General features: G+C 31.5%; 2 protein-coding genes across 2 annotated transcripts; one reads left to right on the forward strand and one right to left on the reverse strand.

Annotated features, from left to right (window-relative positions):
* The first annotated feature begins 4,886 nt into the window (after positions 1-4,886).
* LOC131643388 (transcription factor bHLH84-like) lies at positions 4,887-6,724 on the forward strand. Its single transcript, XM_058913601.1, has 5 exons — positions 4,887-5,438; positions 5,707-5,958; positions 6,098-6,163; positions 6,247-6,312; positions 6,449-6,724. The coding sequence occupies exons 1-5, from the start codon at positions 4,887-4,889 to the stop codon at positions 6,551-6,553; spliced, it is 1,041 nt and encodes a 346-aa protein (XP_058769584.1). The 3' UTR covers positions 6,554-6,724.
* A 569-nt stretch (positions 6,725-7,293) lies between these two features.
* On the reverse strand, positions 7,294-13,485 carry LOC131643387 (vacuolar-sorting receptor 1-like). The gene is made up of 12 exons (XM_058913600.1): positions 12,850-13,485; positions 11,337-12,029; positions 11,166-11,254; positions 10,981-11,050; positions 10,819-10,902; positions 10,641-10,717; positions 10,459-10,540; positions 9,387-9,469; positions 9,207-9,273; positions 8,183-8,311; positions 7,985-8,097; positions 7,294-7,705 (listed from the first exon to the last, which is right to left on the reverse strand). Exons 1-12 carry the CDS (start codon positions 13,160-13,162, stop codon positions 7,607-7,609), a joined length of 1,899 nt encoding a protein of 632 aa, XP_058769583.1. The 5' UTR covers positions 13,163-13,485; the 3' UTR covers positions 7,294-7,606.
* Between the last annotated feature and the right edge of the window lie 11,592 nt (positions 13,486-25,077).

The following is a 25,077-nucleotide window of genomic DNA, read 5'->3' on the forward strand; positions in this document are numbered from 1 at the left end:
TGCTTCTGATCAACCTTGCTGAACCAGTAGGACTTTCAAGTGCCATAGACCGAAATCGTTCATTCCGGTGAACTTTTTAATCTCATACTTTGTTGACGGCATCTTCTCCATGCTCACCACACCAAATTGTTGTGAAAAACAATGTCTAAATAACAAAGTATAATCGGTTTCTTTATCTACAAGAAACTTCTGTTGACTTTTACCCTTCTTCTTGTAGAACTTGCCATCTCTTATGAATTTTTCCTTAACCGATGGGCCTTCATCAGTCGAAGATGGCTTATGATCCTTACATTCGTTCAAATCCTTAGAATACAAGGTTGGTTAAACTACTTCAAAGGTCAAAGACTATCTTCCATACAAGAGGGTTTCTTTGAAGTGATCATTAGAACATGGTAAAGCACACAGCAACAATAATGTTTGATCTTCATCATTGATATTCACATCGATATTTTCAAGATCAAGAATCAGCTTGTTGAACATATCCAAATGCTCAGCCAAGACTTTGTTTTCACTCATCTTGAATGAATATAGAGCTTGATTCAGGTAGAGGCGGTTGACCAACGATTTGGTCGTGTATAAACTTTTGAGTTTTGACCACAAACCCGACATTGTCGTCTGTTTCGAAACCTATTGGAGAACCTTATCACCAGGTCTCAATAAGATAGATTTGTGGGCTTTCTCTAATATAGTCATTTTCTCCTTCTTCGTTAACGCATCACCCATGGCTTCGGCTCCCTTCAATGCTTCTGATCAACCTTGCTGAACCAGTAGGACTTTCAAGTGCCATAGACCGAAATCGTTCATTCCGGTGAACTTTTTAATCTCATAATTTGTTGACGGCATCTTCTCCATGCTCACCACACCAAATTGTTGTGAAAAACAATGTCTAAATAACAAAGTATAATCGGTTTCTTTATCTACAAGAAACCCACAAGGGTAGAAAAGAGGCAAGCAAGAAGAATACAATGAATTAGTTATAAACTGTTATTTTTACTTTCTCTTTAAAACAAGATTACAAGTGTTACAGAGTAACAAATAACCTCTCTCCCCCTAATTAGAATTTGCATTGTACAATGATGAGAGACTGGTATGCTATTTATAAGAAACTAACACACTAAATTAATAGGTTTTTACACACAGTCCCATTACACAAGCTAACTTAAACAGTTGGGCTTAACAAATAGGCCCAATTAGACATGCTAACGATCCTAGCATACTTTGATTTTGACTACACCATGTGAACACACTTCGAAGACATGCTAAGATCGTGTCGAATTATCGAACCAAAAAACTATCCTAGAGTTCGATCTAATATCTCACATAATTGTTTGAAACAAACAACACTTCTTTTTTCTAATCTTATTTCCGAGATTCCCCACTTATATTGAAATAGGTTATCAAACTTTCTATAGAAAACTATTTCCTTTTGTGGCATAGAGAATTTTTTAAGTCTTTTCAAGAGAGGGGAGTAGTTTGTCAATTATAACCGCCAATTGAATTTTTTTTTCATCTAAAAGCCCTACTTCATTTCATGAGCTATCTTTTTGATTTTGTAGGATCGAGTTTCCATTTATTTTTCATCAGTCATATGATATTTGAAGAAAAGGCTCGCAACATATTTTTTTTGCACTAGCTTCTTCAATATCGTATTTCTTTTTAATGAAGTCTTGATTTCTTTGATAGTCTCGTAAGCACTGTAATAGTCATATAAATCATAAGCAAGTTCATTTAAAATAAAAATTTGCAATTATAGTCATTCTCATGTCATAAGGTTAATTCTTTAGCCTTTTCTGCTTGTCAGTTTGTTAAAAAAATTGTCATTGTTAAGAAAAATAGCATCTTTTAATGTTTTTGTTTGAAATTGTTTTCCTCAAACTTAAAAAGATTGTTGAAATAAAAAAACAGTTGAACGAGAAGCGATAATATCTTTGATAGACATGAACGAAAGAAATATATTTACAGTAGAGTTTAAAGGTAGTGTACTGTCAGTGTAAAATATTTTACACGATCAATGCATCACAACCCTTAAAAAAAATACTTTATATGAGATTTAAAAAAAAATCAAACATCTATAAAAAAAATTAACAGTTATGATTTTAGTGACAGGATAAAACTATTTTATACTATCAATGTATTTTCATTAAATCCTTTACAATATTGTTTTCTTAATAAAATATTTTTAAAGCATTTTTGCCACAAAAAGATTATTAGGCTGACTCGCGTATTAATTATATGTATAAGGCGTTTTGATACTTTCTCAAATAACTCAGATACATTTTTCAGTATCGTGTTGCACTATAGGAACGGTTCTAAATTTAAACTCTCAAGACTCAAATATGTATATCATGAAGGTGGAGAAAAACACGAGAAATGGGGGGATTGAATTGTGTTCTTTATTTAATTAAAATTCCCTTTCTCCAAATTCTTTTATGTCTCTTAGTATCTCATCTTCTGGATATGCTTTAATGTTACGGAAACATGCTTGGAATGGAGTTGCATAACCAATGAGATATCCATTTTAACTTTTTTATATCATCAGAACTTCTGACTTGTTTCAGTACAGTTCTAAAAGACACGTTCATTTTTATCATGGTTCACCTTCTAAATAAAGCTACCTCAATCCACCTTCCTCAGGTGATTTTCCTCTCAACAGAGGACTTAATCCATTATAACCAAACTTGATTACACCTGTACGATCATCCGTCGTGACTAACAACCTGCACAGCCAACTGCTGTGACTAACCTTGCACAAGCTACCGCGAGTGAATAACCCCTAGATGATTGAACCGTTCAGTGATCCCATATGGATATAACGTTAATCAATCTAGTAACCTGCACAACTACCTGTTGTGACTAACTCCCTGCACAGCTACCTGCTCTGACTAAATCCAATGAACTATTCAGTGATCTCCACGAGATATAACATTCATTGACTCCTGGACTTTTGACCTTCACTTGGTCTCCAAGAGAATTTCCACAATGGACATCATCATTGTCTTCTCAAGCTTCTGACCTTTTCTTGGTCACTCAAGGCATCATTACCAAATTAAATTGGTTTCAATACAGTGCTTCCTAATAAGCAGATATTCTAAGTATAAACTATATGATACAATGACCAGTAATCATTTTTAAATGAATAATTGTTGGAGTCTTCTTGTCTGCATCTTCTGATGAGATCTTAACTTGGTATGAGTAGGCAGAGTAAGAGCATTAGCTTCAGTTGTTGAGAGTTTCTTCAAGTTGATCTTCATCTTTAATTCTTCTTTAAAAGCAGATAATGAACATAGTATTTGTGTAGAGTTGCTTTTTGTTTTGATCTTCTATTCTTCTTTTCAAGCGGATTAAAAACAACAGTTCTTATTCAAGGATGCTTCTTGTTTTGATCTTCTATTTTTCTCTTCAAGCGGATTAAGAACAACATTTCTAATTCAAGGATGCTTCTTATTTTGATCTTCTATTCTTCTCTCCAAGCGGATTAAGAACAACAGTTCTTATTCAATGGTGGTGTTTCAGATTGCTTCTGTTTAAGCTTTTAATCACTTTAGTGATTTTTCAGTTTTGAGCACTACATCTTTCTAATCCACACATTCCATGATGGATCTTTCTTCTATTTGTACCCCTTTAGATTGTATCTGTTATCTTGATCTTTGGAGAGCACATTAAAAACTTCTGTGTTGCTTTCTTACTTTTGTTTTCTCCAACGAACTGCGTGTGGGTTGCTTTCTTCAATCAACCTCGGGAGTTGTTCCATTGGAGTGTTGTAGTTGTTTGGCTAATGATTATGTTTTTAACGGCTTTTTTTCTTTGATTCTGAACGCTGTTGTCTTTTATTCGCTTTGTAGACTGAAGTTGTATCTTCTTTCAAGGTTCTCATGTGACTTTGTTGTTTGTTTCTTTTATCTGTCTTATGCGTGCACCTTTAGAACTTCTGATGATCTTCTGCCGAAAACTCATGTATTATTTTTTGATATTGTTGTATATGGCTTGTAACATAATATTTGCACACTTCAAGGAAATCATTAGTAATAAAATTGTTACCCACAAAATTTATGCTTGTTATCATCAAAACCAGATTCTGAACATAGATTCTCAATCTTGTTCTAACATATCACTCGTAATAGTATTTTGAAGGATGAAAAATTTCTCAAAATTGACTAATTTCCGTAACTTTTATTTATATTTTGTAGTTTTTTATTTAAAAAATTACATATTTACTTGTCATTTGGTCTAATCATGGTTCAATCAAAATCAAATCATGATTTAGATATTTTGTCGACTCAATATCTAAATCGATTTTCAATACCAGATACATTAGTTAATCTTTCCACCTAATTCCTACTACTACTGTAGTATGTATATTAATTTCATCTGAAAATGTTATTTTACCTTCACAACATTTATATTTCAACATCAAAATATTAACAATCTACATAATGTCTTATACACTCGTATGTGTTTATATATGTCTCTCTCCTACTTTTAATTTTTTAGACACACACATTTTTAAAAATAAAAATAAAAACAAAAAACCAAAATTATTGAATTTGACATTAATATTTTTTATGTCCAAACATTATTTCTCTATGGAATTAGGGTAATTAATAGTTTCCTTAAGACGTGTGTTTATAGGACAACAAAGGAATTAACTTATACTAACTTATAAGCGATTCCATCATTGACTTATGTATATTGCATAAAGTTATAGGAATTAGTCAGATGCTAATAATTGGCAATTATAAATTGAGATTTTTTTATAGGGATAAAGTTTATTTGTAATAGATATTTTATTTCCACTTTTTAGTTACCTATAAATACAGTGTATTATCAAGTGAAGCTTCTCAATCACAATTCACAAAGAATACAAACCATATAAAATTCTTCAGAAAATGGATCCTTGTGAGCAAAGTTGTGAAGAATGGAGTTCACTTAGTGGATTTTACACAGCTGAGGAAGCTGATTTTATGGGCCAGTTACTTGATAACTGTCAAGTCCCTCAGCATGATTATCCAAATTTCAATTTTGAAGTTCCATCTACATTATGGCCTGGACATGACTCCACAATAGTGAGCATGAATAACAGTGACCATTTTCCTCAAAATGTTGATAATAGTAACATCAATTTTTTGAGTTTTTTACATGGAAGTGACACAATTTCTGATGCAAATGGTGGTTACAACTGTTTCAATGACGATCAAGTAGCAAACATTGGATACATATCGATGCTGAATGGTGATTTCGGCGCTTATAGTGTTCAAAGGAATGATAGTGCGCAGATAACTGAAAACAACACTGATGAAGAGTTTTGTCAAGAGGTTATTGGTGACAAGAATTTTCAGGCTCACATGGAATGTGAAGAGTTACTGGTTTCTGAATCAGTGGAAGATGGTGTTAACATCAACATGGAGAAGTCAGGAAAAAGATCTAGGAGCTCAATGAAGGTAGGATAACATAAATCTTGTTTGTCTTTTTAAATTTAATCATTTCTTGTCTATGGAACGGTGACACAGACAGAGATACAGGACATGACACTGATATTTATATATAGATATCATAATAATTTGAAAAAATAAAAATGTGTCCGTTATAAGTGTCCGACACTAAAGATGTCTTGTGAGTGTCGGTTTCTTTTTCAGAAGAATTTTTATGTGTTTGATCTTGTATTGTTCTCACCTTGATTTGATGATTTTGGTTTTATTGGTTCTATAGGTACAAAAGAATAAGAAAAATATCAAACCTAGAAAGAAGTCAAAGTCTATAAGCAACACTGAAGAGGATGAAAGTCCTGATCTTCAGGAGCAGAATTTGAGCTCAGAGGAGGATGACTTCAATGCTTCTCAGAGGCTAAATGAAGAAGGGTCTTCAATCGTAAACCGGAACTATTCCACATCTATGAAGTTAAAAGGAAAATCAAGATGTGACAGAGGTTCTTCCACTGATCCACAAGGTGTCTATGCAAAAGTATGTCTACCAAATCCAAATGCATATCCTCAAAATATCATTATTAATAATTTTGTTTTTGAAATGTTGTCCAAGATTGCTGAGATTTTGAACTCTTAAAAGATTAGATCTCAGTAGATTTTCATTTTGTATAATGCAGAAAAGAAGAGAAAGAATAAATGAAAGGTTGAAAATTCTACAAAGCCTAGTCCCCAATGGAACCAAGGTAACTTTCTCAATGACAATTCAACAATAGTTAAACAATTGGTTAAGCTAAAATTAATTAATTTTCTTACTTCTGAATTATAGGTTGATATCAGTACCATGCTTGAGGAAGCTGTGCAATATGTGAAGTTTTTGCAGGTCCAAATTAAGGTAAGAACATGAGAATCCTCTTTAGTCCTTACTAAGAATCCAAATTTTACTTCAGTGCCAAAAAAGTTCATATTATATATTTTAGAAATATTGAGACTAATTCGTGTTTGTTTATCTTTTGATTTCAAATAAACAGCTTCTTAGCTCTGATGATCACTGGATGTATGCTCCCATTGCTTACAATGGAATGAACATTGGATTAAACCTCAACATTACACCAACCAAATTTTCAGATATTTAGCAGAATATAAAGAGTTGAAGCAGCATGCCATTTTGGAACTTTGTGATTTTTCTATTCTGTTGATAGGTATTTAATTATTCATTAGCACCGTTTATTTAATCCTAAGGATTAACCATGTGTATTTTTGAACCATGAGATATTATTCATTGTTTCTTGATTATTGAAGTTTGTTTCAACCGTTTTACTGGTCATTAGTCATTGGCAATGGCATCATAGCTTGTATACTTCAAAAATCCAAAATTAATTTGTAATCCCATAATCCTGTCACAGCTAAATGAGTTTGGGCATCATACCTTGTATACTTCAAAAATCCAAAATTAATTTGTAATCCTATAATCCTATCACAGCTAAATGAGTTTGGAATAGCATATTACTGTCACAACTGAATTTCAAAAATCCAAAATTAATTTGTAATCCTATAATGCTGTCACAGCTAAATGAGTTTGGAACCTCAACATAAATGAATAAGATTAACCCTAATATGAATTATCAAGGCCTCTCTTTCTTCAATAACCAAATGGTTAAAACTCAATATATATTAAAATGGATTTATGTCAGCAGAGATGTACATTCATCTGTACATTCGATCAAGGATATGATGACTAATTCCATAATGCATCCCGAACTCACCTGTGTGATCAAGTAGCCACCACAAATCAAATTCCCCAGGGTTAGTTTTTCGACAAATTTGTCAAAGCCAACAAAGGAAAGAAAATAAACAAAGTACAACACACCGGCAATCAATGGAAGAACAGTGTTAACATAAACCTGTACTAAAAGCAAAATAAGTTACAATCATATGAGTGGAACAAGATGTCACATAAACAGAAAATCTACAGATCTACTCAAATAACTTAAACGTCTGCCCTAAAAAAACACAGGACATCTATCTAATTCTCAGCTTTTTATTGTTCATATGATACAGTCTATTAATTAAATTCAATGCTCTGAATTCTGAAAAGTTGAAAAGGTACAAGGAATGCCACAACTTGGTCTCAACACATGATTCTGCCTACAGGCTGGCGCATTTTCAGTTTCATGCTCTTTCCAGTTTCATGCTCTATCATCGTTGACATGATTTACAACTTCTGATTGACTGTCCAAGGGCATATACTGTGCCATGATGGCCCTTATTTCAGAATCCATATATGACTGCAAAAACACCCACAAAATACAGTCAAATAGTATGAAGAAAATGTCTCTACCTTCTCTACAGAAGGAGAAAATGATAAATGAAGAAATGTCTATGTAGTAGCCTGGTGCAAATTTCTCTGGTACACTTGTTGTGTTTCAGTAGTAGAGTGTCAAACAAAAACCTCAGCTTTGGTATGGAATTTAATGAATCTCAAAGCATGCGATAAATCTTACAAAATTTGAAAATAAAGAAGGCTACATCACCAAATTAAACTGGGAAAGTACAACCAAGCTTACCCTTATTCTATATTTGTAGACAAGGTATGCCCCTGCAGCGGCCAGAACTAAGCCGGTTATAATGACCAAAAATGCAGCCCAAGCAGACTTTCCTTCCTGGCTAGAAGTTTTACCTGCAGAATACCGAAAAGAGAATATGAAAAAAAGCTTATTCAAATGTTTGAAAATGAAAAAAAATATGACAAGTGTGTAGCTCACTTATGCAGGTATCATGGTCCCTGATATACAGAAGATCCCCACTGCAAGTGCAGTTATAGCTCCCCCAGGTATTCTTGCAGCTACATTCAGGGCACTGACAAGCTTTCTTCTCTTTACATTCATCAATGTCTGCAAGGATGATGCACAAAGGAGTTCAATGTCAGATATCCATTTGGTCTAGTTATGATAAAACTTTCCCAGGTATCACCAATGTCACAAATTTGAGCTGAAGGAATACTATGACTAGTTAAGTACTTCAACCGTGAGATAGAGTTAAAATAAGATCTATCCAAGTATAATTTACCAATATTTTACTAACTAGTAACTGAGATAGCAATATGCCTTTCAATTTTAAGTCTTCTCTTTTCCTTTTTTTGGATCAAGTATTTTAAGTCATTTGCCAACGACATTGCGTCTTCTAAAAGCAGGCATTACTTAAAACCCAACTTTGCACCTCGACTTTAGATGCTCTCATATATGTTTTCACATAAACTATGAGCTTATAAGAATTCTTTTAGTAAGAAAACAAATACTTATAAAAATTGAAGAGCTTCCACACAAGCTATAACAACTAATCCAAATTGAATCAAGTGATAAAACAAGTGTCCTTTACTAAAATACACTTATTAATAGTAGGTACACTTATTAATAGTAGGTAGTGGAGTAGCTAGATGAATTAAAAAACAATAAATAAGGATAAACTAATGGGAAAAAGCTATAGATGTTGCATTGGTAATTGGTATTCTAAAAGGACAAATAATTTGAGGCAGAAAATGGCAACGGTGATATCTAATTTGAGACGGAAAAACAGTGATATTATTTTTCACATGTTAGTAGATTAATGAGAATTTCCACCTATCACGACGAAATATTAAAAACAATTTGTTTTGAAAAACATATTAAACACAAGGTCCAGGATTCTATTTTAGGTGTATAAACTTAGTGCTCGGAGTAACCTTAATACTTCAAGGTACATTACAGAAAAAGTAAATAAAATAAACAAATAACATTTAAACAATCTGACCTGTACAATCTTTAACACCATCACCTTTAAACCCTGCAGGACACTCGCATTTAACCACTCCATTATCCTGTTCATGAAGGTATGACAATGTAAGTCATGATTCGTTTTCAAAAAGATTCAAATGCTAAATATTTAGTGAAGACAAAACAAGTTAGTGAAGTGTCAAGAGAAGCAACTAACCGAACAAGCAGAAAATGCATGTCCGTTCCGGGCATCATGCCAACAACCTCCATTGTTTATCTTGCACCGTCCAGGTCCACTAGCTGTAAACCCATAATAAACTAGCTGAGTGAAACTATGAATACACATTATTTAAAAAAAAGGTAACTTACTCTATAGGTTCCTATATTTTTACTGCAATTATGACAAGATCTCTATCGTTTAGAAGTTTTCGACAGGATCCCTAAAATTTGGAACATGTTCTTGCAGTATAATTGAGGAGCGTGTTCGAGTAAACAATTTAATTCAGTAATTATTCAAAAAGTATTCATCATATGAATATTTATGCATGTGCTGTTTCACAATCAAAGAGATAATCAGGATAAAGTCCATATATCCTATGCATATATTGTTTTTATGAGCCATCTTGTGAGGCTTATGAGAATAAGTTGAAAACAGAATAATGGGAAAATCAAAAGCTATTTTTCTAAGCTCTTTCAAACACTTGCCCAAGTGTTTATGTCATAAGACAAGTTCAAATAAGCTCTTACAAACACCACCTGAATTTTCAATCAGGTCCCTACATATTAAGTTATTACGAAGTTGTATATTTAAGTCAATGAAATCAGTAATAGTAACATAAAATGGCTAGAAAATGACTGGGAATATCCTGACAGAGAATAACAACCGCCAACTGCGAGAGATCTATTTAATAAAATAGAAGTATAGGGATTTAAAAATGAAATGAAACAATAGAAACTATTTAAAAAATGAAATGAACTATAGGAGCCTACAAAATAATTTAACCTTAAAAACACAATAAATAGAAATGATAACAATAAGTAACCAATCCCTGAACCTCTCTACTTCATTTCAGTGAAGTTTAATAAATTCGCAAAATAAAAATGAGGAATCATGATTCATGAGAGTAACTTTCTTGCCTAGGAAGATCATGGATTAATGTTCACAATGTCAAATATGGATCATCCCAAGTTAATCTCTGTCTTTTTCTTCAATTAAGTAACATGAACAGACTTAGATAACATTTTGATGAAATTTATGCAAATAGAGAAGTAAAGGCTGTGTATTTAACCTTCGCAAGTCGTATAACCATCTCCTTTGAACTGCACACCATCTACCAAAGGGCATTCACATACTCGCCCGCGGAAAGTATCCTGCATAAATATTCACATATATATACATGAATATTGAATACAGAAACTGGAATTCAATTTGGCCTGTCATTAGATACTTATTTTCAATGAAGTACAATACCTTGCATGCAGTTATGTTAGCTCCTTTATCCCGCCAACAACCACCATTGTTATCCAAGCACTCGTTTGTCTCCACCTCTATCAAGTAAAAGGTTTGCCAATCAAAAAAAGTTGGGTTTTAAACTAAAAGTTAAACAAAAGTATATCCACCTCATGAGCAAGGGATAGCAAATATTTACCACTGCTCAAACAAACAGCTGGTTCAGTAGTTTCTTCAAAACCTGAACAAATAGCTTTCATAACAGCACCTTTCTCCAATTTTCCTGCAAAAACAAAAATGAACAATAATTTAAGAGTTGAAAATCCAAGCAGTATGAATGAGCGAAGCACATTGTACAAACCTCGATACTGACGGCTGTTGACAACTAGAGTAGGCAATATGGTAACATCACCTCGTGATCCCTTCCCAATCTATAAAAACTAGTTTGTTAAAGATCCTTCTATACATACATAAAAAACCATAGCAATCTTGTACAATCAATTAAACGACAACATAAGCAAATTAATTAAAATTATAAAAGAGTACTTGGGCATCTTGCTCTTCTTTCAAAACAGTATTCTCAGAATCGGCATCTGGATCTCCCATGCACTTTTCAATCTTTTTAATATCAAGACCTGCAAATATTGAATAATCATAATTGAGAAGTTGTTTTCAACCACCCTAGAAAAACATCAAAAGCAATGAAGATTCACTTGCCAAGTGACTCAATGACAGCATCAGCACATTTCTTGTTGTATTTTTTCTCCTTCATTGGGCACCTAATTTGAAAATCAGTGACATAGTCCCACCACACCCAAGGCTTTTGGGTTTCATTTGCCACCTTGTAAACACATAACTGCCTCAAATTTTCAACAACCACGTCTTTCCCATCATAACCAGTGCTAAAATCTTGCTCAGGATCTGGTGCACAATATCTTCCATGGTTAATGCACTGAGACTTGCACTGCTTACTTAACGTGAATGCCTGAGGACAGTACCAAGTTATATAATGGGGGGTAAACTGAGTAAAGCCACCTTTCTCCAATATTTGTGCCGCACCCTTAAAATCCTTCACAAATTCCATCAACATATCACATTTAACTCCACACTCATCATTGCTGTTGGTCCACAGCTCATACTCCACACGGTCATCTGGGTGGGGGACGGCCTCCCTCCAATCAAGATTTACATTCACCATATCCCCATTACTTATGGCACTCTTTAATTTCTTACCAAAACTTTTCTCTATGAGAGCCGAAGGTATTGTTATGTTCTCTATATATTTTGCAGATGATCCATCCTCTTCAGGAGTGTCCATGGTTATTAGTTTCTCCTCAATATCATCCGCAACAAGAACAGCAGAAGCTCCAGCCTTCTGAGCATTCCACACCTTCAAAGCAAAAAAGCAACCTGCAATAAACACGTAACCCGCATTAAAAATCCACAAGAGAGAACAATCTAAGACATCAAAACAAGCATCATTATAAGTATATCATGCAAACACATTCTCAATTCCTCAGTGCAAGTGTAAAATGAAACACAAATATAGATGACTGGATCCATACGTGTTCAATCATCAATTAAAACATAAAGAACAACCATAAACAACCAATCCATTCAAACAAACTAAAGGTACACCATATAGCACTTTGAAAACCTAAATACTAAATCTAGCATGCAGAATCCTTTGAACATGAAGCAATCAAGTAACACTTACATGTCTTTGGTTCTGCAGTGAAAAAAATTGATTCTGTAAAATTGATTTTGGCTAAAAGTGAACTGAAGATAAAGTGATTTATGTTCAAATAAATTCTTGCAAAATTGAGTTGAACAATAAATTTCAATGTAAACATCACGTTTGAACTCAAAAGCTACAAATTCTAGTAGATTCAATTATGGAGGCAGAACCAAACACCTCAAAATCATTCCAAAATCAAGTCTACAATTCTAGAATCGCTTTTGCCTCTTCCAAAAGCCAAACCAAACATACACAACACAAAGCAATAGATAAACAAGCATATTAGCATAGGAAAACAAGTCATAGCAAGTCTTCACTAACCTAACAACACTAAAGTGACACTATCACACTACAAAACAAACAATATCAGCCAATTTTAGCTCAACAACAACCAGAACCATCAACTACAACGAAAACAATATTCTAGAACAAACTAAATCAAGCTAAAAAATTCACAACATAACAAAAAAATCGAAGGTATAAGAATCATACTTCCTCGATCGAGCAAAACGAACGTTGGAAGAGCACCAGCTTTCGATTTGAACGAAATCCCCGACTCATCAAACTCCTTACACCCTTTCTGATTATCCTTCGGGAACACAACGTTCCCGGCCATACTACCACCGTATTGAGGAATCCCGAAGTTGCCAATCGCACTATCGTATGTTCCCTTGATAGACTCCGGCGACGTCACACGCAAGCTGTTCTTCTCCACCAGGAATTTGGCCGTGCACGACGGCGTCAACGATAGTAAGAGAAACCCTAGATATAAAAATAAAGCCAGAGATGAGCTCTGAAGCTTCATTTTTCCGCAACTGGGTTTTGAGAATCTCAAAATTCAGAGATCGATTTTATTTATCAACAGTTTGCTTTATTAAAAGAAAAAAAAAAGTAAATTAAAAAAGAAAAGTGAGAATGGGGAAGTTATGGATGTTTGTTCAGTCACAGTTCCTTAATTTGTTGGCAAAGGAAGAAGGGAGTATAAGTACAAGACTCGTCAAGCGAAGCTCGAGAGAGAGAGAGAGAGAGAGAGAGAGAGAGGGGTTCTAGAGAGAGAGAGATTATTTCTCGCTTGAAATTTATGGATTCTTTGTTGAGTCCACGGGAACAAACAAAGAGTTAGATTATCACGGTTTCCATGCTTAGCTTCCTTATCATAAATCAATAATATAATTTTTGTATATATCTTATACCTCAATTAATTCCAAAAGCTAACTAAAAACAAAACCATAAAAATCTAAATTAAATTACTGGAATTAAGCTGATAAGAAAAAATTATTAAGTTTATTTTATGTATTTTTAAATATTGAAATTAACTTCTTCTATTTAAAATTAGTCTTTTAAAATTAGTATTTTGCTCTGTAGTACTTTAATTAATACTACCCAATAAATGTGACTCAAGTGGTTATAGAGGCATTGAACTTGTGGAGAAAGATTGCACTTCAATTTCTCATAGTTAATATAAAGAATTGATTCTCTATTTTTTGAACTTTTAATGAGATTTAGTGGTTTAAAGTTTTAGAAAAAATTTAGTTTTAGGTTTTTCTATATAATTTTTATAGTATTATATTTTTTTAAAAAAATAAATTTTGTTATTTGATTAATTAATTCAAGTGATCAATTTCACCGTCCACATACACGATACTCGATTGAAATATGTAATCTTAAGAGGGGCATACTCTTACTAACTAATTTTAAATAAAATCTTAATTTAAATATTTTTTTTAAATGTTTCTAGATTACAATAACTTTTTTATACATTAAAGTTTTAAAAAACCACTTAAGCTTAAAATTGTTTTGAATTACTTTTTCAAAAAAATTATATTTGAAATATCTTTAACAAAATATCTGATTTTTTTCAAATTTATATTTATATTGAATTGTAAAATTTACCTTTTAATTTATTCTTTTTGTAAAAATATTTTAATTTATAAAAAATGAATTTGAAAAACTTTAATATTTAGAAAATTATAAAAATTATTCTTAAAAATATTAAAAAATGTTTTTAAAACTAAAATAAAAAAGACCTTTAATCAAACAAGTAACACAATATAGAAGTTATTTGATTAATTAGATACAGTTTGTTAGTTATTTTGTTAATATTTTAGATACTCTATATAAAACAATTGATATCATATTTTTCATTTTTTATTTTAAATTCTGATTTGCTAGACACTTTTCAAACCAATTAAATTCTGATTTGCTAGACACTTTCCAACCCTATACATGAATACTTCTCTCTAACCCTATAATATGAAATTGTTTCATTCGATTTTTTAATGAGTCTGTGGCTAACTTTTGTATTTATATCTAGTTATTTCATTTTTATTTTGGTACTACATATATTTATCATCGCACGTGGACACGTGTTATATTAAAACAAAACAAAAAGTACTGTACTATTAAGTGATTGCAGAGCAAATGACGCGTTCAAGCCAATCAACATTTGACAAGTGCTTTACATGACTCGCATATTTGAGCATATATTTCACGTTTAGAGAAGGGAGTGAACAACTAATAAAAAAGAAACAGAACATAAAAGAAATTTTTTTTTTTTTTAAAGCAAGAGACTAATATTATAAAACAACCACCAACGGGTTCAAACAATTACAAGACTAAAACCAAAGAAAATTATAAATCGATTGCAACTTTAACAGTGTGTTTCGATAAGGTAATTAGAAATTTTAAAGGAATTTAAAATTCAAAGCAATTCAAATGATTCAATTCAAATCCATTCATTTTTAAATTATTTTGTTTGGATGGAGTATTAAGATAATTCATTGTTAGATTTTTGTGTCATTTTTTACAAAATTTAAATTTTTTGGACCAAATTAAAAAATAAAAAGTAGGGACTAATTTGCAATTTTTAAAAATTTAAAGGACCAAATTGTAAATTTTAAAAATTATTAAGGACCAATTTGTAATTTTTTGAAAATATTTGGGGTCAATTTTATAATTTTGGAAAATATGAGGACCAATTTGTAAAATTTGAAGAAATAATAATAACAAATAACATGAAAGGAATTTCAAATTCTTTGGTTTTTGGTGTCATTTCAAAATGATTAAATTTAACTTAGATGAAATACTCCATAAATTTCCATCATTTTAACAATTCATTTTTGTATCCAAACAATGGATTTTGATCAAATCATTTTAAATTCCCTCAAAAAATTACTTTCCCTCATTAAAATGCTCCATCCAAACACACTCTAAGATAAGTAAAACAATGGGTGCTAAACTCATAGAAATTACAATAGGAATGAGTAATTTTCTCAATGAAAGACCACCTCCACAATAAGGCCTTAACACTCCAAACCACATCCCTAGAGTTCCAAGTAGCATTGTTGAAGACTATATCATTCCTTCTAAGCCACAAACTCCAAATAATAGCCAACCAAAAGATCCCCTCCTTTCCCTTTTTGACTTTTTTTTTTCCGGAAAAAAGAACTCCAATGACAATACCCCTCTTTAAAATCCGAAAAGCTTTGAAAATTCATTCCCACCCAATCGGACATCTCCCTCCAAACGATAACAGAATTCCGACAAGATAAGAAGGAATGTAATAATGTTTCATGACAATCACCACAAAAAGCACATTCTAAATTCGAGGAAGAATTGAGAATACCTTTGTGAAAAAGAGAGTCTTTCGTCGGGAGCTTGTTTAGAAAACACCTCCAACCAAACGCCTTCACTTTTACGGGCACCTCCACCTTCCAAATGGCACTAAAAGCGGTATGGAAGCGATTATCCGGGCCAAGAGGAATGTGCTGTAAATTCAAACAACTATAACAAGAAGAGACGGTAAATAAGCCATCATTACCATGCTTCCATCTAACCGTGTCGGGGCTGTCGGACCGCAAAACCGGAGCACCTTCCAGCAGCATATGAAAGCGGTTGATATCCTCACTAACTTGCAAAGAAGCGGCTGCCGGAATACCAAAGTCCCCCCAAATCCACCTCCCATCTTTCCAACCTCCCATAGCACCTATTGAAGCATTTTGCAAAAGAGAGACATTAAAAAGACTCGGAAAAAGGTTCTTTAAAATCCCTCCGTTCAACCAATTAGCTCGCTAAAATGAAGTATAAAAACCGTGCCCAACCTGAAAAATAAAATTGTTAGTAAAAAAATCCATTGGAAGCTTATTCCCCACCGAAGCCAAATCCGCCCACCACACCGATGAAGTTTTTGTGTTCACGCTACAATTTAAACCACTGGTTGCCCTTAACTTCACATCCGCATACCTCGCTTTTAAAACCCGAAACCACAACTCATTAGAAGCACCAAAAATTCTCCAATTCCATTTAAAAAGAAGCGCTTTGTTGAAATCCTCCAACCTTCTAAAACCAAGCCCCCCTTTATCCTTCGGAAGACACAAGTCATTCCAACTCACCCAATGCATCTTCCTTTTCTCCTCCGAACCACCCCACAAAAAATTACTTTGCAATTTATTCAATTCCCCAATCACTTTCAACGGAGCTTTGTAAAAAGATAAAGTAAATATGGACAAACTACTCAACATCGATTTAATAAGTGTGATCCTCCCTCCCATAAAAGAAATAATATGGAAGAAATAAAAGTTCATGTTTTGTTTTTTTTATGAGAAAATGTTCAAGAAAATAAATAAATTTAATATATAGGCTCATTCAAACTAATGGACCGGTGCTCCCACTCATTTTACAATATATATATATATATATATATATATATATATATATATATATATATATATATATATATATATATATATATATATATATATATATATATATATATATATATATATATATATATATATATATATATATAATTAAATTGTTAACTTATAACTAATAAAAGTTTGTCAAATTAAAAACAATCTAATATGAGACATGGAAAAGATTGCATGAATGTTGGGAGAGTATCATAGTTAAGAGCTATCAGATAATCATTTGACTTATATTATGGTAAAAGGCAAAGTAACATAGATCAATCATTAATTTTAACATCAAAAAGGTCAGACCCTCCAAACTTAGATATGGATGACCTTCCTTATCAACAATGTTATACTTGTGAGTCGCACCTCCTCTGCTACTATGAAGACTCTATAGTTGATTTGGTACAAGGGAAACAAGTGGATATTGTTAGAGTAATCTCCAACAAAATCTAGGAGATTGTGGATTCTACGAAGAATCATGGTGTTGACATTTTAGATCATCATCATATCAGGCAGGTGGTTAAGTTGGATTAGACACGCATCATAACCTGGTACTGCACATGATGCAGAGAAAATGCCACCACCACAAGAGCCTCTTGTTGCACCTAGTGAACCTTAACGTCAGACAATAAGCTTGGAAAACATGAAACCTACTATGAGAGTTTGTTTCTCCTATGATTGGAATGTCTCTGAGGCATACTACAAAGGTATGCTATCTATAAATGATTCTTTGAACATGTTGCAGTTGCGGATGCAAGAGCCAGATGCTTCATTTGAGTCAGTTCCCACTCGGGATGAAAAAAGCATTTATTTGCAATGGCCTACTAATAGGCCATTTCATTATGAATGAAACAGAGGTCGTGCTAGTGGGAGTGGAGCATCGGGAGCCCAAGCAAAGGATGAAGAATAAGCTAAAAGGAAAGATGATGATGATGCAGATGAGAGTGATTGACTAGGACAACATTAACTTCATCATTGTGAAGTATTTACAATTTTTATTAGTTTCATTTTATTTTATGATTGAAAAATTATTAAAACTATATTTTGGTTTATGTAGTAGAACTACTAACATTGTCCATGCACAATGAACTTGGGCATATTGGTCATTTTGTACTGAGTACATGACCGCAATCAAGTTCAAAATTTTCTAAATATTTTGACCATAAGTGAATGCCTACTTTTAAAATTAATATGCTTGTATCAAGGAAATTGAACAAAAAAAGACAAATTGGGTGATGTCACAAAGGGCGCGCTAAGCGCGACTCAGTGTGCCTAGCGCGTAGATGCATAGGTGAAGTCATCTTTGCACCACTCATTATTTTGTTGTCTGAGGATAGGAAAATGTTTTCCACAGGGACGGAATGCAAAGATTATCAAAGCTAAACCTATATCTGTTTATTTTAATTGTTTTCATAATTAAGTGTCAATTTAAAAAAATGATTTTTTTTGAAAAAGTCCTACCAGAGGAAGCTTAACTGCACATGGTTTTGATGATGATCTGAATAGTCAAAATGCATGAAACCACTAATGGTTGACAACAAAAGGTCAAAGAACAAATGACATGAAAAAAAGATTTTATTCTTTTTAAATGCTTCATTCATAATTTATGTATGACTATATGTGAAATATAACATGATTATGAATTCTTTACTTTATTCAAAGTTTGATTTTTCTACTGTCTAAGAAAACATGTTGTCATAAGTCAGGAGTCATAAGCCTACCGAAGTGAGATGTATGCAACTTCATGATTTACTTAAATAATGAGAGTAGACATGCATGCTAACTATGTAGACTTTGCATTAGTATTGCTAATTACTTGATGTATTTGAAAGTCATGGATATGATCAAGGCATTGTTTGTATTGAGTGAATAACTACTTGACCTAAAAAGTCCACCTTGTAAGGGTGCAAATCCTTTGACAAACCCCTCTGAGTCGTACGATAAAAGATTTTGTTCTTTCAAAGTCACAACCTCTTAGTCAAACTTAAAAAGAAAAACAATGTTCACTACCTTATCTTAAGGATAGGAGATCATACAAAAGTAATGGTATTGAAAAAAATGAAAGTTGGGGAAAAAAAGAAAAAAAGTACATTGTCTTCAAAATAAAAACTCAAGTAGTACTTATGCAATGAAAAGGGAATAAAAATGCTTTGACAAAACGAAATTCAAAAATCAAAAGTCAAGCATACAAAAATAAAAGGGCGCGAAAAATGGTTGTAAGAAAGTGAAAACAAATAAGAAAAATTCATGAAAAAAATATTTTATCTTTAGGCTTTTGAATACAAAGAAAACCAATATTTTTTTTATAAGCTCAACCACGTCAAAACCTAAAGAAAGACCTTAATGATCCATGACTGATGATATATCTTGAGATTATGATTCTAATAAATGATTTGCTATTGATCTAAACATGTTTTAAAAATATTACTTTGGTCAAGCAAAAGATTCATTTGTATGTTATGATTTATGGATAGTCATGATATTTAATATGAACTTGCATTTAAAAGAATAGCAAGCCACAAAAACAACTTCAAACTCTTGACCTAAGTTAGTCAATCATGTCAAAAGAAACATGCACTCAAATGTTTTTTAACCATCGAATTAATTTTGTTTGAGGACAAACAAAAAGATAAATTGGGGGAGAATTTGTAAGTTCCATATTTATGTTAAATACGCTGTCACTTATTAACTCACAAGTAATCAATACAAAAACCTCCAATTTATCTATGAAAAGTAAGAAAATACATGTTTGGACTTTTCTAATATGTATTAATCAAAAATAGGTAAAAAGAACTTGAAAACCATGCAGAAGCCAGGCCAGAGAAAAAACCCAAAGAATAAAGCACTCTAGGCCCAGCATAGGCGCTAGGCAAAGGATGGTCTGGCCAGATGGCACATCTAGTTGCAACTACTTCATGGTGACGCAAGGGTTAGCTCGCTAATTTAATTGGTGGTGCACTAGACGGGGAGGGCGGATAGGGACATATGGCATACATGCAAGCATTGCTTTATAAGGAAGAAAATGAGGTTAGGTAGAGCGGGGTAAGCGCACTAGGAAAGAAGGCGGTGCACCTAGCGAAAAGTCCATAATTTTTTCTATAAATAGGAGTTTCCAGCTTAGTGCAAAGGGAGTTTTCGTAGAGTGAGATAGTATAGAATTGGAGTAGGTTCACCTTGGTCTACAACTAGAGAATAAGATAAGGAGCCTAAAGACGGAAGTGTTGGTTAAGTGAAAGGGCAAGTAAAACCACTAGTACAAAAAGGGTCTTTCACCACGGCTGGAAAATGGATATCATTATGAGTGATGGACTGTGGTAACAAAGGGTGTGGTAGTAAGTATGCTACTTTCCACTCAGACGTGTGACTGTTGTGAGAAACTAGATAGCGCATCACACATCACCATGCTCATAACCATCAACCATGGTGAATTTTGAAAGGTTATTAGTTTGATTCTCAGTCATACCATGGTATATAATATTTGGCGTGCCACTTTTCACCACGATAGAGTGGTGCCACCATGGTGAAAGACTTTATTTTATAATAATTTTTTTGAAATATTCCATATATGCCCCTTTTTTACTTCATGTATATTCTATACCACAATAGAATATGAACCAACATATACATAAAAAACTTAGCCAAACTATACATTATATATAAGCACCAAAATATGACTTCAATATAGTACCAAAATATTAAACAAACATACATATTATGTACATCAAACCCAAAAATATTGCAAACATTACAAAATCAATGTGATCAGTCTGGCCTATAAATCGCATTGAAGCAAGATGCCCAAAGTGTACGAACGTCTTTAAAGTCTTCTGGTGTGAATGGTGTAGTGTAGTTAAACATCTATATAAAGTTGAAGGAAGTTTAAGATCACTTGGTTTGAAATAATAACAAACTTGTATGCATGCGGTATAAATCATTAATATGTTATTGTAAATATATATATATATATACCTGCTCCTAAGAATCAACAATATCGGTCGAGACAATGTTTATCATGTGTTTTATGACATAATAACCACATTCGTATCCTCCTTTTTGTTTCCTTGTCTACAAATTTAAACATTACATGAATATATAACCACACATGTAATTATAGATAAATGAATGTCACAAGTAATCCACTTACCATAGCCGTATATAAAATCAGAGCCTTTTATTTCTAACTTCGTTCAACATATTGGGTCGCTCCACAACTCTATATATTGAAAAAAAATTTAAACATATTATAAGCTAAGCTAATTACAAATTCAAAAAATATATATATATTACTAACAGTCTCATAAACTTTTTGTTGCTTGAATTAATTAACTTGTTTGCTTTTGTTGTTTCTTTCAGTTTTAATTGCTACTTTACCAGTGCCATTATGAAAAAGAAAAGAAAAAGTCACCGGAAAAATAATGAATAAGAGATCAACATGGAAGTTCCCTTTCATATTGAAAGTTAATTAAAAAAAGGGAAGCCAATTATTTATACTCAATCTCCAAATACCTCAGCTAGTAAGGTTTGAGCCAAATTTTTCCATTATTCACTTTTCCTTCTTAAGAGAGTATTCGTACATTAGTTATTTTCTCGAAGGGTTAACTATGCTTTTGGTCTTTATAAATATATCGAATTTTATTTTTTTGTCCCTATTAAAAAATAACATATTTTGGTCCCTATAAATTTTTTATGCATGCAGTTTTAGTCCCTATTATTTTCTAACATTTTAAAAGTTGTTTAATTACCCTTTAACTTTTAAATTTTTAAATATTTTTTTTTGTACAAGTTTAGAATACTGTAAAATATTTATTTACAAATTTTTAGAATTTTTTAAAATGAGAAGAATTAAATATGAATTTTTTAAAGGGTTAATACCTATTTTCACCCCTGCCATATGGGGTGTATTTGAAAAACCCCCTGCGAAAAAAAAAAGTTGCAATTATTACCTTAACAAATTTTAAAATTTTCAACTTAGACCTTTAGCCAGCCACATCATCAAAAAATCTGATGTGGCATTTTTTTTAATTTTTTATTATTATTTTAATTGCGTGGCAGGCTTATGTGGCATTATTATTATTTTTTATTTAACTCAATTCCACGTGGCATTGTTATTCTTATTATATTGTTTAGTTTAAAAATCAAAGTTTAAAAATTTGGTCCCAATGTGTGTTGAACCCAGGTACCATAGCCTCCATAACAAACACTTAACCACTGTGCTGCAGCTTCATTTATGATGTGTGTTTCCCTTAGGAATTATATACTAACTACTGCTTACGTTATCAAAATTAATACTTAATGTTTACATTATTAATTAATATTAATATTATTAGTTAATAATTAATAGTTAATATTTAATATTATTAATTAATATTACTAAATTATAAAATAATGATTAATATTTATTTTACTGTTAAACTTAATTAAATTTTAAACTAAATTAAATTAATATTAAATAATATTAAATAATAACGTTAATAGTAAATTAAATTAAATATAAATTTTAATATAAATTGTTTAAATTAAATTAATTAACTTAAATATAACGTTTATAGTAAAATAATATTAAATAAATTAAATAAAAATAAATTAAATTAAATTAGATATAAATGTTAAATTAAATTAAACTAATATTAATTAGAAAATATAAATTAAATTAAATTAATATAAACAAATATTAATTAATAACGTTAACAGTAAAATAAATTAAATTAGATATAAACATTTATATAAAATATTTAAATTAAATTTATTAAGTTAAATATAATGTTAAAAGTAAAATAACATTAATTAAATTAAATTACATATAAACATTAATATAAACATTAAATTTAATTAAACTAATTTAATTTAATTTATTTTTATTTAATTTATTTAATATTATTTTACTATTAACGTTATATTTAAGTTAATTAATTTAATTTAAACAATTTATATTAAAATTTATATTTAATTTAATTTACTATTAACGTTATTAATTAATATTATTTTATATTAATTTAATTTAGTTTAAAATTTAATTAAGTTTAACAGTAAAATAAATATTAATCATTATTTTATAATTTAGTAATATTAATTAATAATATTAACTATTAACTATTAATTATTAACTAATAATATTAATATTAATTTAATTTAGAAAATAGTAATTAAATCAAAACTAATAATGAAATGTGAACAACAACTATTATAAAGTAGCTAAGTCATTTGTATGACTTAATGTGAAGCTCAGCGCAGTGGTAAGATGTTGGAAATAGATGCTATGGTTCCTGGGTTCAATACCTCTTGGGACCAGTTTTTTAAACTTTGATTTTTAAACTAAACAATATAATAAGAATAACAATGCCACGTGGAATTAAATTAAATAAAAAATAATAATTATGCCACATAAGTCTGCCACGCAATTAAAATAATAATAATAAATTTAAAAAAAATGCCACGTCAGATTTTTTGATGATGTGGCTGGCTAAAGGTCCAAGTTGAAAATTTTAAAATTTGTTAAGGTAATAATTGCAACTTTTTTTTTCGCAGAGGGTTTTTCAAATACACCCCATATGGCAGGGGTGAAAATAGGTATTAACCCTTTTTTAAATTTTAAAAAATAATGATAAAAGTAATGAAAATTTCGACTAAGAAATCAAATTTTGAGTTCCTTTTTTTTAAGAAACTTTTAAAAACATTCTAAACATGTCTGCAAAATAATCATTCAAAAATACGCATTGGTTTAACAGTAGGGACTACAACTATGTGCATAATAATTTTGTAGAGACCAAAATATGCCACTTTTTTTATAAGGACCAAAAACAAAAATTAATAATTTATAGGGAAGGTGTATGATCGGATTCGAATTCAAATTGTATCTAATTTAAGTCTGTTAGTCTGATAAATACACTGAGGCAATTGTTTGTGAAAACTCTGAGCCTTTTTAAGCCATTTGTTTTAATATGATTATATCCCTTATTAACAACTTTGAGCCACAACCATTCTTTCGGTGACATAGCCTATTGATCAGTAAATTAGCAAGTGTACTAATCTTCCAGAATAGTAATAATACAAAATCCCAAGTATCGATCTCGATGACTACTTGGTGATATAGAGACGAAATTTCACTATAGTTAAAAAGAAGCAACTAGGGGTTTTGGTTTGGAAATGTTGCTAATTATAAATAAACTGATAAATAAAAGTAAGTAGAGTTGTTGAAAAAATTTAAATTAATATAAGTTAACATACTAGGGAAGGTGTATGATTGGATTTATTAACGACTCTAAACTAACCTTGTAACAACTTACTTGATACTATTGACTATCAGGTCTTAAGGATGTCTACTCCTAAGTCCTTAGTGAGTAGACCTTTAAACATTCAAACTAATTCATATGTACATAGTGAATTATGGATGAAATTAAGCATTTATTTATCAAAAACAATCTGGTTTCCACAGGGTATCCCTACTCTCAGGTGAGATTTACTACAAAATACTTTCAATCAGGCATTAACATTGACAGTTTGGCCTAACAATTAACCCTAGATGAAATCTCAATTTTTTTAAAAGAGAAAGCATTAAGCACAAATCAAAAACAAATAAAATAGATTAAAAAAGTATTTTTCACTACAAGGTTCAATCCAAAATCATTAACCAGATCCAAATCATGGACACCCCCTAGTAATGGGAGGTTTGACTACTCATAGAATTAAAAAAACATAAAAGAAGTCATAGTCATTATAGAAAATTAGATGAATTAGTCTTCAATCACGAAAAGCTCTCGAAGATATTGATCCACCTTGAAAATATGAGTTTTTTAGCCTTCTAAATGTGTCTTTGTCGTCAAAAACCGTCGAACCCCCATAAATTCGTGTTTTTTTGTTAAATAGAGTGAAATGAGCTTTTTTTATGATTCTGGGTGCCCATACGCGTATGAAGGGTGTTATATGCGTATGGAGAGCATATAGGGCATGTCTTAGGCATATTGGGGGTGTCCCATATGCGTATGAGGCGTATGGGTGCATCCCATACACGTATTGGCAGAAATGCAAA

Source organism: Vicia villosa, linkage group LG1 (genome assembly GCF_029867415.1).
Source record: "Vicia villosa cultivar HV-30 ecotype Madison, WI linkage group LG1, Vvil1.0, whole genome shotgun sequence".
In the NCBI taxonomy this organism is placed as follows: domain Eukaryota; kingdom Viridiplantae; phylum Streptophyta; class Magnoliopsida; order Fabales; family Fabaceae; genus Vicia; species Vicia villosa.